Genomic DNA, 13,496 nt, shown 5'->3' with positions numbered 1-13,496 from the left:
ACTTTAATGAATCCCGTTGAGCAACATTGTCATTGCTGCAGTAAGAGTATCTCTCAGCATTATTTACAATCTTGCAGTAAATACAGTACTTCATGGCATTATTTGCATTGCGGCTGTATTGCAGCATCTTATAGCTTTTGGACTGCAGTAGCGTTGATCAATATTTGCTTTGCTGCTGACATACAATGCTTTCTGGCCATTTTCACGTTGCTGCAGTTATTCAGTCGCATTCTGCAATTTTGCGCAACTGCTGTAAATACGATACCCTTTGTTAATACTTGTGTTGCTGTTGCTATGGAATAGCCTTCCCAATGTCTGCATTGCTCCTGACAAAAGTACATTTTGGCAATGGTGTACATACAGTACCTCACCTCACTGCTGCAGCTGCACATTGTGCTACATTCCCACAACAGCGTAGTGAAGTACTTCCTGACTGCATTTCCATTGAAGCACTTTTGTCATTATATGTGATCTTAATATTAACTGCATACTTTCTCCTTACATTCGACCTTCCAAAGTGCAACACTTACTCGGGTTAAACTCCATCTGCTATTCTCTGCCCATATCAATATAAACCTCTTATAAACCTCGGTGAGGTCACCTCTTAGTCTCCTATGCTCGAGTGAGGACAAATGCAGTCTTTCCAATCTCTCCTTGAAAGTAAAGCCTTCCATTCGAGGCAATATCCTTGTGGACGTCATCTGCACTGTTTCTAATGGTACGACATGCTTGAACTCATCGTCTCCAGGAGGTGAGAACACCACAAAATGTGCAAACATTACACACAAAGTAAAACATTACACACAACAGAAGATTAAAATGCAGTCAATATGATTATTGTGTCTGGAGCACACGTCATCTGGGAAATATGGGAAGTACTCAATGAAGAAGTAGGTTGCGTAATATGACTTGCAGTCACTACTACCGTTGCTCCTGTGGAACAATTGCTACAGTGAAGGCAGAATTGGCAGAGTTCCTCGAACAAAATTCCTGAAGGTCGTGTTCACACTGCTCCGGTAATTCAAGCTGAATGAGCAGTATTCACTAAGATCCTGTAATAGTTTCCTATTGACACTGCTCCTGCCATACAGTTCTCTTTAGTGTCTGCAAACTGTTTTCACACTGCTGTTGTGTAGTAAACTTCTTGTAACTATTCTTGTACCGATGTAGCCACCAAAAACCTGGCACCAACAGCATTGGCACTGTTGCTAACAGTCTAGATCCTGCAGATAGAATTCACAATGCGTTTGAAATATAGTTCCTGCAAGTATTGACAACACTCCTGTAATAAAAAGAAAAGCATCTGCACTTCCTTCCTACACATTTTCTCAGCTCCACTGTGCAATCTCCTTAAGGTTTGCCTACGTTGAAGAAATTCTCCTCCTCTCCCCGACGAGGGTTCTGCAACACCCTCTCTCGCTGCTCCCCCTCTGTGATTCCTCCCGCTCTCCGGCTCAACGACCACGTTTGAACCCACACTCGCTACCACAGGAGTCTGAAGAGGGGTCTCGACCCGAAACGTCACCCATTCCTTCTCTCCAGAGATGCTGCCTGACCCGCTGAGTTACTCCAGCATTTTCTGCCTATCTTCGGTATAAACCAGCATCTGCAGTTCCTTCCGACACACTCCTGTAATACAGTTCTGATGCTTGCATGGTGCTTCTGTGCTTTGTGTTCACATTGCACTTTAAGTATTCACCCTGCACTTGTAGATAATGTTCTTTGTGTCAGCGTTCAAAACGCCTTAGAAATAAACTTTCTGAAGCAGTATCACCATGTTTTAGGAAAAATGTCGTCACGCTGGAAACGGTACAGAGAAGGTTTACGAGGATGTTGCCAGGACTAGAGGGTGTGAGCTACAGGGAGAGGTCGAGTAGGCTGGGACTATTCCTTGGAGCACAGGGTGATCTTATAGAGGTGCATAAAATCATGAAAGGAATAGATTGGGTAGATACAAAGAGTCTCTTGCCCAGAGTAGAGGAATCGAGGGCCAGAGGACATCGGTTTACGGTGAAGGGGAAAATATTTAATAGGAATCTGAGGGGTAACTTTTTCGCACAAAGGCTGGTGAGTGTACGGAACAAGCTGCCAGAGGAGGTAGTTGAGGCTGGGACTATCCTGTCGTTTAAGAAACAGTTGGCCAGGTACATGGATAGGACAAGTTTGGAGAGATATGGCCCAAATGCGGGCAGGTGGGACTAGTGTAGCTGGGACATGTTGGTCGATGTGAGTAAGTTGGGGGAAGGGCCTGGTTTCACACTGACTCTATGACTTTATGTCACACTGCTTTTGCGACACCTCCTGTAATACAATTCCTATGGACATTATTAACACTGTCCCTGTCATATGCAATCAGTGTTGCTGTATAACTATTCCTGCAATTAGTATTCACTCTGCTTCTGTTTCAAGTTTACTCTTGCAGTCGATGAAAATTCCTATTGCTGCCACTGTTCATGCAGATAAAGTAAGCAGATTGCTCCTATAATATAAATTCCGGTAGAAAATAGTGAACCTGCATCAATAATAGTTCTTGTAAGCAGGAATTAACCCATTACTGTAACACAGCTCCTGTAGCCAGTATTCACAATGGTCCTGGTAAACAGCTTTTTGAGGCTGTATTCACATTGTCCCCTGCACATACTGTAGTTACCACAGGCAGTTTGAACATTGCTCCTGTTACACCTATCCTGGCCAATCTTCACAATTCTCCTGCAATGTCATTCATACCTGTCGGCAGCATTCGCACTGCTCCTGGAGGCAGTTTCTTTATGCAGTGTTTGGTCACAGTGCTCCTGCTCCTGTGGACAGTATTAACTTGAAGTTACAGTCCCTGCTCAAAAAAAAAACCACATTGCTCCTGTACTAGCGTATTGTGGGAAGCGTTCACACTAACCCTGCAAAACCGTTCATGGAGACAGTGTTCAGACTGCTCATGAAATACAATTAGTGCAGGCAGTATTCACCCTGCTCCTGCGATACATGTAGGCAGCATTGACAGTGCTCCTGTAATACAAATTGTATTGGCAGTATACTGTAGCTCTTGTAATACACTTCTTGTTGGCACTATTAACAGTGCTCTTGCAACACAGCTTTTGTAGGCAGTATTCACATGGCTCTTGTAATACAGTACCTGAAGGCAGTATTCACACTGGTACGGTTTCTCTCCACTGTGAGTCCGTTTGTGTCGTTCCATGTGGTATTTCTGAATAAACCGCATGTCACATTCATCACAGTGGAACGGCTTCTCACCTGTGAAATCAAATGAAGAATCATCTAATGCATGTGTTTTTGCAATGTACAAAATTCTGTGATCTAAAATTACTTTTCACTTGAGCTGCAAATTCCTGCCCTGGCTTCGCTCTTGAATGGAAGTTTTAATTCATACAATTGGCTGGGAATGGAATCTAAACTCCAAGGGAGATAAACTACAATTTTTCCCCCTCCAAGTTTCTCTGCTCCTCTCTGGACTTGCACACTCCTGTGAGGGTCCATTCCTAAAAAGCCCCTTTCTGCGCTTTGATGAAGCAGCGATTCTTCTCAAGCGAGCCTGGGCTATGACTGCTGACAAAACAATTCAACTGCATGGTCTGTACTGCTGGGCCCCGAGTTAGTCCTGATCGGATTGTCACATGTACGTGCTTTACAGCAAATCATAGCCCGCCATCTCTGCTAATTTCTCCAGGGTAACTAAGACCAACCTTTAGTCACAAATGTTGCAATGGCTGGTATTCGTTAATGACGCCTACATCAAAGCTGAGTTTTCATGGTCAATTGTACCATGAACACCATCGAAGGGATTTACACTGTCTCAAAAAAGGCAGCCAGTATCATCAGAGACCCACACCACCCTGGCCACACGCACATTTCACCTCTGCCACCAGGAAGAAGGTACAGGAGCCTGAAAACTGTAACATCCAGGTTCAGGAACAGCTTCTTCCCTGCAGCCATCAGGCTATTAAACACTACAACCTCTATTAAGCTCTGAATACAACGACAATTATTGTTATTATTGCACTATTAGTTTGATTTTTATGTTAACGTATATATGCGTGCGTGCGCACCTATATATGTGTGTGTGTGTGTGTGTGTGTGTGTGTGTGTGTGTGTGTGTGTGTGTGTGTGTGTGTGTGTGTGTATATATATATATACACACACACACACACACAGACTTTTTTTTCTCGTTTATTATATTGTTTACAGTGTACTATGCTTACATAATCATTGTGGGGGGATGATTTTATTTTTGTCTGTAATGTAATCCTGTTAGTCTTTGTCCAAGATGGCTGCCGTGAAGGGAGAGTGGACGCTGGCGCGCTTTAGCTGCCGCTGCTCTCTCTTCACATTGTGTAGCAATGTTACAAAATTTTGAGATTTAAAAAATCAAGTCTGTAATTTATCCCATCAGATAAAGCATAAAAAGAAGTTTAATTTGACACCTAATTCACTTTCATATCTCAAGTATTTAAAAAGTTATGGCCATTTTCATACTCGGAAATTAGCATCTTGTTCCCTATTGATTTTCTATGGACATAACAAAAAAGCTGTGATCGTGTGCAGTCAAAAGCCCATAACCTTCTTAAAAATTAAGAGAACTGAATGAAATTTTCAGTTATCGTAGATTGAACCATTCTGAAACAAATATAAAATAATCTTACTTGGATGACCTGAAATTAAAGCATATAATTAGTTAGTTACCCAAGTGTAGCTAATTTCAAACTTCAATTACTAGATCTAAACATCTATCCATTTCTTAATAAATGATTAACATTTTTAAATAGCCTAAGTGTCCAAATTATATTCATAAATAATTCACAATAAAACATGATTTTTAAATCTCATTTACATTAATTTATAGGCCAAATGGAAGGAATTTAGTGTTCAATTGCTGTAAATTAAAGTCCATTTTAAATCAGCTTTCTAGTGGGATCTGTGAACGCGCTGGTTTAGAACGTTCACATTGCGCTAGATTTGTGCCCTTAAATGCCCAGAAAAATACTGCGGGATATAATGGACCCAAAATGAGCTACTCGCAATATTAAACTTTGTATAAAGAGATCTTAAGAAGCCCTTTTTAATGTAAAAATAAGCAGCCTACCTTCTATTATTTGCTCTATGCGACCCTGACAGCTGCCGGTGGTCGCGGGTTTAGAGATTGATTTTTAAACTACTATAACTATTATACGAAGCCTTTAAAACTAATAATAGCTTTTGCGACGGGGTCTTCCAGCGATTTTTCGTTAATAATTAACTAGGCTGAACATCTTCGATTTGAACAGCCTAGAGAAAATCGCGTTTTAAACCCGCGCCCTGTAAACGGCGCCAAAATCCCGCACACCCGCAGCGACAGATTTTCAGCGACGCTTCAGGTAGGCTTTGCAACATACCTACATTGTGTTTTTGATTTTCTGTTTTTGGACTGAATTCTGTTTTTAGTTTGTGTTTCTGTGATGTCTTTATTATTTATTTTACTCTGATTATATGTTTATATTCCTGTTAATCTATGTAAGGTGTCCTTGAGATGTCTGAAAGGCGCCCAACAAATAAAATTTATTATTATTATTATTATTATAATCTGTTATGCTGCTGCAGGTAATCATTTCATTGTCCTATCTAGGACATATGACAATAAAACACTCTTGATTTTACGATGATGCCATCAGAAGTTCATATATTAAGTTTGGAAAGGTACCCAAAAACTTGCCCTGGCATATTGCCATGTTGCCCTGTAAACTATAGAAAATGGCCCATTGTGAACATTGTAATGCTAAGAGCATGGAATATTAGCATGACACTGAGGATGCAAAATGTCAACATTATTGCAAGCTGCTGGGAATCTGGCTGTGTCACAATGATCAGTTTGTACTGGTACCAAGTGAAAGTCAACAATCAGTCTATTCCACTCAGCCAAGATAGAGACAAAGTGCTGGAGTTACTCAGCGGGACAGGCAGCATCCCTGGAGAAAAGGAATAGGTGACGTTTCGGAGTCAAGACCCTACTTCAGTCTGAGAGTCAGGGGAGAGGGAAACTAGAGGTATGAAGAGGTACAGAACAGATCAGAGTCGGCACCGATGACCCAGGAAAGGTGGAGCCCACAGTGGTCCATTGTTGGCTGTGGAAGAGGTGATTAGAACAAAGGGACACGAACAGTGAAGCTAGAGGGTCGACGAGGGTGGGGGAGGGATGGGGAGAGAGAGGGAATGCAAGGGTTACTCAAAGTTAGAGAAGTCAATGTTCATACCGCTGGGGTGTAAGCTGCCCGAGCGAAATATGAGGTGCTGTTTCTCCAATTTACATTTGGTCTCACTCGGACAGTGGAGGAGGCCCAGGCCAGAAAGGTCGGTGTGGGAATGGGAAAGGGAGTTAAAGTGTTTGGCAACCGGGAGATCGTGTAGGCCAAGGCGGACTGAGCGTAGACTCAGCGAAACGATCGCCCAGTCTGCACTTGGTCTCACCGATATATAGGAGTCCACACTGACAACAACGAATATAGCAGATGAGTTTGGAGGAGATTCCACTCAGTGGCCTGTGCTATTAAAGTAAAACAGTGAGAACTAGTATATGTCAAAATAACGAGGGCCCATCTGCATTAGACTATTGCACTGAGTGCTCAGTATCTGACAGGAGCACAATGAGTTTCAAAACCAATTATTTAAGTACTGTGTCTAATACATTATCATCATGAGACAGATTCTCTGTAAACTGCATTACACCATCACAGTGATGGAATGGAATGGAATACTTTATTGCCTTGTGACTGGGCACAGTGAGATTCTTTGCTGCATACCCAATGTATACAAATAGCGGCCACCTACGGCGCTGACAAACTTACAAAGCACGCTGGCTCCCCCTTTTGTTCTCCCCCCACACAGCGGTTCCCACCCCACGCCGGGTCCTCATTGTCTTTTGTTCCCTCCCCCCCCTCCCAATTGTCCATTGTTCTTCCCCTCCCCCTCCACGCTCTCACCGACTGTCGATCGACCCGCGAGGCTTCACCACCGGCGAGGCCCCATCGTCGCGAGGCTTCACCGCTGCCGCCGCTTCACCACCACCGAGGCCTCACTGCCGCGGGCTCCTTCGGCCGCTCCGCTGACCTGGATTCCGACCCGCGCTCCCAGTCCACAGGCTCCTCCGTCCGACCAGCGAGGCCCCGACCCGGGCTTTTATGTGGAGATCCGGAAGGCATCGAGACCACGGCGCCTGGATAAAGGCCTCCGACCGCACTCCCAGTCCACAGCAGCGGCCCGTTGGGAAGCCTTCTGGCCGCGCGTGGCCCATCTTCAGCTTGTCAAATTGTCATAGAGAAGAAATAATTCACGATATTGACTTTTGACTTTAGAGATACAGCGCGGAAACTTTGTCTCTGGAACTAATGCGCTACAATGCTGAGAACTATATTCTGCACTCTGTATCTTCCCTTTTGTTTAGTTTTTAGAGATAGTTTAGAGATGCAGTGCGGAAAAAGGCCCTTCAAGTCCGTGCCAACCAGCGATCACCCCGTACACTAGCACTATCCTGCACACTAGGGTCAATTTACAATTTTACTAAAGTCAATTAACCTGCAAACCTGCACATTTTTGGAGTGTGGGGAGAAACCGGAGCACCCGGAGAAAACCCACCTGGTCACAGGGAGAACGTACAAACTCCGTACAGACAGCAGCCGAGGTCAGGATCGAACCCGGGTCCCTGGCGCTGTGAGGCAACAACTCTACCGCTGCGCCACCAAGCCGCTTCAAATAGGCCCCAAATTGACATTGAAATAGGACCAATATTACATTTCGACTGAGTCTGGACTATGACTACTGTGTATTTGTGTCACAACGAGGGTGTAAGTAAATTTCAGTGGTCCCACTGAGAGACTGACATCTTAAAGAGTGTCACTTCAAAAGGGCTGCTTGATTACATTCTTGGAATGAATGCTATGATATTTTTGAACCACAGATGAAATATTCCCAAGAGGATCAAACTGCAAGTCAGGATATGGGCAGCAGAGTTTCAGATTTCTTGAAGATTTGGTGAGGGAGGTTGAGTTGAGGAAAATTGCCAAGAGAACAGTGGAAACGCCAAGTCAGTCTGGCAATAACAAGAGCAAGAATAATTGTTAGAGCAGCACAGGAGGTGAGGTAGAGTAGATGGGAAACATTTGCAGAGTAATATCAGTCTTTGTGATGGAAAAGATACGTTGATGTGTGGTATACCCAAGCTCGAGCCTGAGGCAATGGCCAGGGAGAGAGAGCAAATTGGCAGAAAGGGAACAGGAGTTGGGGAAAACATGATGACTTTCGTATTCTCAATGTTTATCTGCAGATATCTGTCATTCATCCAAGACCATAATCATAATAATCATAATCATACTTTATTAGCCAAGTATGTTTCGCAACATACGAGGAATTTGATTTGCCAAACAGTCATACCATTAAAAAGCAACAAAACACACAAAATACATTTCAACATAAACATCCACCACAGTGACTCCTCCACATTCCTCACTGTGATGGAAGGCGAAAAAAAAGTTCAATCTCTTCCCTTCTTTGTTCTCCCACGGTCGGGGGGCCTCGAGCCTTCCGTTGTCAGGGCGATCTTGGCTCCCGTAGCCGGTGGTCGGGCCCTCTGCATCGGGGGGATGCCAACTTCCCGCGCCGGGCGATAGGTCTCTACCCGAGACTGTAAGCTCCGTGATGTTGAAATCTGCAGGCGTTGATTTGGAGCGTTGATTCCAGGCAAGGGATCGGCTCCGATGGTAAGTTCCCATCCTCGCAGTGGGGCTCAAAGTCAGTCCCGAGCAAGGCCTCCAGCCCCACGATGTTAGGCCGCAGAGTGACCGGAGATACGATCCCGAAAACAATCGGCAAGGTAAGAGATATTTTTTAAGTTTCCCCCGACCCCCTCCCCCACCCTCCACATAAAACAAACCAGAGAACATTAACACAAACTTTTAAAACTCACAATTTAAAAAAAAAAGACAAAAAAACAGACTGTTCAAGAGGTTGCCATCGTGCGGCGCCCCCTGGTGGTATATAACCAGATAACAACCAAGCAGTCCAGTAGCACAAACACTGATGCAATTATGAATGATGAGGTTGAGGTGGGTGTTGACCAGAAGATGCATTGCCCCTGCAGAAACATGTCCAAAACTGTTGCTGCACTGCGGCCATGCCAGCTTGCTCCACTGCTGTTGGCGCAGGTTCATCATGTACGCAGCGCATGCTAGAGCATATACACTCTAAAAGGCCAATTGCATTCATTTCCTTATTAGCGCAAGTTACAAGTGAATAATTTCATGTGTAGCACTCACTGCCTCCACCTCTTATAGGCGAGTATATGTCAGCAACTCTACCGCTGCACCACCATGCCACTGATGATCAAGCAGACACCAGACGTGTCTTATAGATAGCCACACATGATTACATGCAGCATTGGTGAGTCCATTCACTTTTACCTCGCCTCTGGAATTCAGCTCTTTCATCCACGGAGTCTAAGAAACCTTGACGGACCCACCATTGATGAACACAGGGATGCTCTCGAAGCCTCTTCTTCCTGGCAGCTGCTGATCGTCCACCACCATTCACAGCACGATGTGGTGGGACAATAAGAGCTTAGATGTGATCCATTTGTTGTGGGATCACTCGACCGTCTATTGCATGCTCCGTTTGACGTTTAGTATACGTCGTCCTGTGTTGCTGCTTCACTCGCTGTTACCTCATCATGGTTATGCCCACTCATGCTCTCACCATTATATTCTGCTCTCCGACTAAATCAGCATCGGCCCTTGGTACAGTGAGAGATATACAAGCAATAAAGTGATGCATTGTGGAAGATTAAAATCCCCCTTTTGGTAAACTTGACACCTCTTGGATGATTTGCTTTGAGCGGTGAGATCTGCCAATACTCTATCCGATTGAGTCTGTTGCAATGGAGCAAGCCCAGTTTGTGAAACACGACTTTGCCTCCACAAGCATTATCAGCAGTCACGCCTATAAATAATCGGCAACAGGCAGGTCAGTGAGTATGTTGTCATGTACATTTACCCCTCAACGTAGTTCCTCTGACCAGCCTGGCAGCTATCACCTGAAGAAATTGGTCAGTGACAGCGGCACTCGCAACGATGAACTAAAATGCCCTACCTTGCTAAACTAAACCCTGACTACTTGCAATGCTTCACTCCAGTGCTGTTCAATATGGAGAAATACCATTTAGTCAGCCGAGGTGAAGGCAGTTGTGTTAATCAGCACGAGGTCACCGTGCTCATGTTGAACTGATGCCACAAGCATTGGATTCCCAAAGACTACTGCTGTTCCTGAGTGTTGTGGTATATTCCATTGCGAGCTTTGGGGTATTGTAGGTAGATGATTCATGCTCCGGTGACTGCCATCAGGTGTAACAATGAGCATCCTAGAGTATTTCAGTGCCACACTAGGAGCCATAGAGTGTTATTATCATAGTGAGTCCTGTTAAGTATTATAGCAACACCGTGTGCCATGACAAATCTGAGCAAGTCGACTTCATGTTATCTATCATGGTTCTACCATGGTTTGATGATGTTAATTCAACAAATTAAAAATCTTTGACAACACAGAACAATAGACAATGTTAGTTTTATGAAGTTAGCCTTAAACTGCACAGGCGATGGCATGGGAAGGTGCCTCTTGCTAAATCTACTGGGCAAGCTGCCTTGGGGAAGGTACATGCTGTCCACGCCAAAGATGTCAAGTGATGGTGTAAAGGGGAGCACCTAGATTTAGGTGGCAACAAGAAGATGTCCATCTTGTGCCCCTGCCTTCTTTTATCTAGAGTTCAACTGGAGTGTAATTAAGCTAAGAATGATGCAAGGGTCTTGCCAGTCAGTAAATCAGGATGTATAAAGCCAAAGGTACAGCTAGTTCTACTATAATACAATAGTTGTGTTCCTAAGAAACCTAGTGTTATGGAAAATCGCATTATAAAGATAATTATGTCAATTGGGGAGAATGAGTTTGGGCTATTTTCCGTGCAAGGTTTACAAAAGTAGAGGTCATTTCCATAGGAATAAGTTTACTTTTGTTACTGCAACCTAAAAATGCTGAAGACTGCATGTCACATTGTTTATTCAGTGTGAGTAGAAGCGATTGATTGAGAATTTCAATAGCCACCGCAGTTGCAGCAGCAGGTGTGTTTTTAAGAGACGATGGTGTCTGATTACTGCAGGGAGGTTACATGGAACCAGACTTTTTCCCCCTATACTGTTTAAATCCAAAACAGCTTTTCTTTCTGCTTGTCGATTTCCAAAGTAACTTTTAAGTGGTTCTCTAGTTCCAGATTTAAATCAAGTTATAACCAATTCAGCCTGGATAATGCAAATAATGTTTCCGTTCATCGATTGCATTGTATCCAATTCGTATTATGAAAAGATGCATTATAGCAGAACTATCTGTACCAAGAAAGAATCAAATCATTAGGGAAGAGAGACAACGAGAATACAAAGGGAGCAGGCATTTGGAGATGAAAGCTTGTCCTGTATACCCTGATCAACTCAAGATGAAAAGTGAAAAGAACTAACCACAGCTGATGGCAAACACCAAACTGTCTGTACAATAAGAAGCCAATAAGAACTATGTCAGTCATTATGAACCATGGCGCAATTATTGCTATTCGATAAACTGCCTATTATACCTCCACGCCTCGTGTAATCTGTAATTTACTTCAGAGATGCAGCGCAGAAACAGGCCCTTCGGCCCACCGAGTCCGTGCCGACCGGCGATCACCTCGTCCACTAACACTATCCTACACACTAGGGACAATTTATAATTTTTTGAAGCTAATTAACCTACAAATCTGTACGTCTTTGGAGTGTGGGAGGAAAGCGGAGCACCCGGGGAAAACCCACGCGGTCACAGGGAGTACGTACAAACTCCATACAGACAGCACCTGTCGTCAGGATCGAACCCGGGTCACTGGCGCTATTGTGCTGCCCTATGTGACCTTTGGGAGAAGTTAACATTTTAAACCATGGAGTATTACAGATGTAATAGTGAGCATCTTCAAATATTACAATAAGTGTCATGGAATATTCCTAAGTCCCAATTTGTGCTATCGAGTTTACAGTTTACTAATAAATGCTGTGATGGGGTTTCCCAATGCCAGCGAACACTGTGGAGTGTAACAGTGTTAAAATGAGTGCCAATGGAATTTCCAAAATCACTGAGTGCTGTGGGGTACTCCATTTTCACAGTGCGTCTGTGGATGCTGAAGTGTCACTGCAAATGCAGTATTGGGTATTACAGTGGCAAAGTGAGAACCAGGGATATAACATTGCCATTATCTGTAGTAGAGACTCGTATTACAATGCATAGGATGGAATGATGGTAAATGAGCAACAGAACTTAATGTGGTTAGCTAAGAAACTAAAGAGACAGTATCCCTCTTTCTTTGCTTACCTAGTTTGCATGATAAACCTCTGCCATAGTTTTTCTTCACTGATCCCATTTGATAACCTCTATGCTACTGGTAGTTAAAAGAAACATCCCTAATGTTGAACATCAATTCATGGTGTCTATTTGAGACGTATAGTGAGAATTTACTGATTCCTTCAAAGATTACAAGCTCATTTCTGCATAGGCCAAAATGCGAGATGTTCTAAGAAAATGTTTTATTATAATAATACCGCTAGGAATTTTGTTTATTCCCCCCCCCCCCCCTAAATTCCTGCTATAATACACTTGCAGAAAATATACTTTGTGGACTTCCATGGGAGAGCAAAGGTGCACCATTTACAGGTTAAATCTTTAAAACATGAGGATGCCTTCACTACTGAAAGGGATTCAAGTACTTGATATTTTGAAACGATTGAGATCTGAAGAAAGAATAATTGGAATGTTATTTATAATCTCACTCTATTATAGATTGGCAAACCAGGACACATTGCTTCCGCATGCACCTTGTATTTGCAAAGAAGGAGCAAACAACAGAAATTCTGCCTTTGTTGTGTTTAATAAATGCTTTAACGCGTGCTTTATTACTTATGTAGGTCAACAAAAGGGATAATGTCTCTTTAAGGATTTTCATAGATGGTTTATCTCGTGTCACTGGCACATGCCCCTAGCATTTCACTTACCAGTGTGTATCTTCTCATGTCTCTGCAGTAGGTACTTCTGGATAAATCGCATGCTACATTGGCTGCACTGAAATGGCTTTTCACCTAAAAGCAAAACAAAATCCAAATTTCTCCTCAGCTCACTCAGGACGTAAATGCCTATAATTATCCTTCTCAATCTAGCAGTCTAAGCTGTGAACAATGGATTTGTTTTAAAGGCAGGTTACAAGCGACCCGAGATACACTCATGCCATGAAGCTCCTCAGTTGAACACATCTCCTTGGAGAAGCAATTGAAGTGGAGAGACAATATCCCATTTTGTTGCTCTAGTAGACCTCATGCACAACTCAAAAATATAAACACCTTCCACAAAGCCTCTGCCTAAATAATGAGGGTTTCTGATAGTAAATGTTGTGGAAATCATTCTAG

General features: G+C 43.4%; 1 protein-coding gene across 6 annotated transcripts in view; it reads right to left on the bottom strand.

Annotated features, from left to right (window-relative positions):
* The window catches only part of racgap1 (Rac GTPase activating protein 1), a 90,536-nt gene that overhangs the window by 53,046 nt on the left and 23,994 nt on the right, over positions 1 to 13,496 (bottom strand). For 4 of the 6 annotated variants that reach the window (XM_033015517.1, XM_033015518.1, XM_033015515.1 and 1 more), the window contains one exon: positions 3,131 to 3,249. In XM_033015517.1, coding sequence (XP_032871408.1) covers positions 3,131 to 3,249 — 119 coding nt within the window. Of the gene's footprint in view, positions 1 to 3,130; positions 3,250 to 13,088; positions 13,173 to 13,496 lie in introns of all 6 variants that reach the window. The other 2 variants (XM_033015516.1, XM_033015519.1) reach the window with 1 other exon arrangement.

This window comes from Amblyraja radiata, chromosome 46 (genome assembly GCF_010909765.2).
Source record: "Amblyraja radiata isolate CabotCenter1 chromosome 46, sAmbRad1.1.pri, whole genome shotgun sequence".
Taxonomy (NCBI): Eukaryota; Metazoa; Chordata; class Chondrichthyes; order Rajiformes; family Rajidae; genus Amblyraja; species Amblyraja radiata.
Note: the sequence above shows the minus strand (reverse complement) of the source record. Positions and strands in the feature narration are given on the sequence as shown.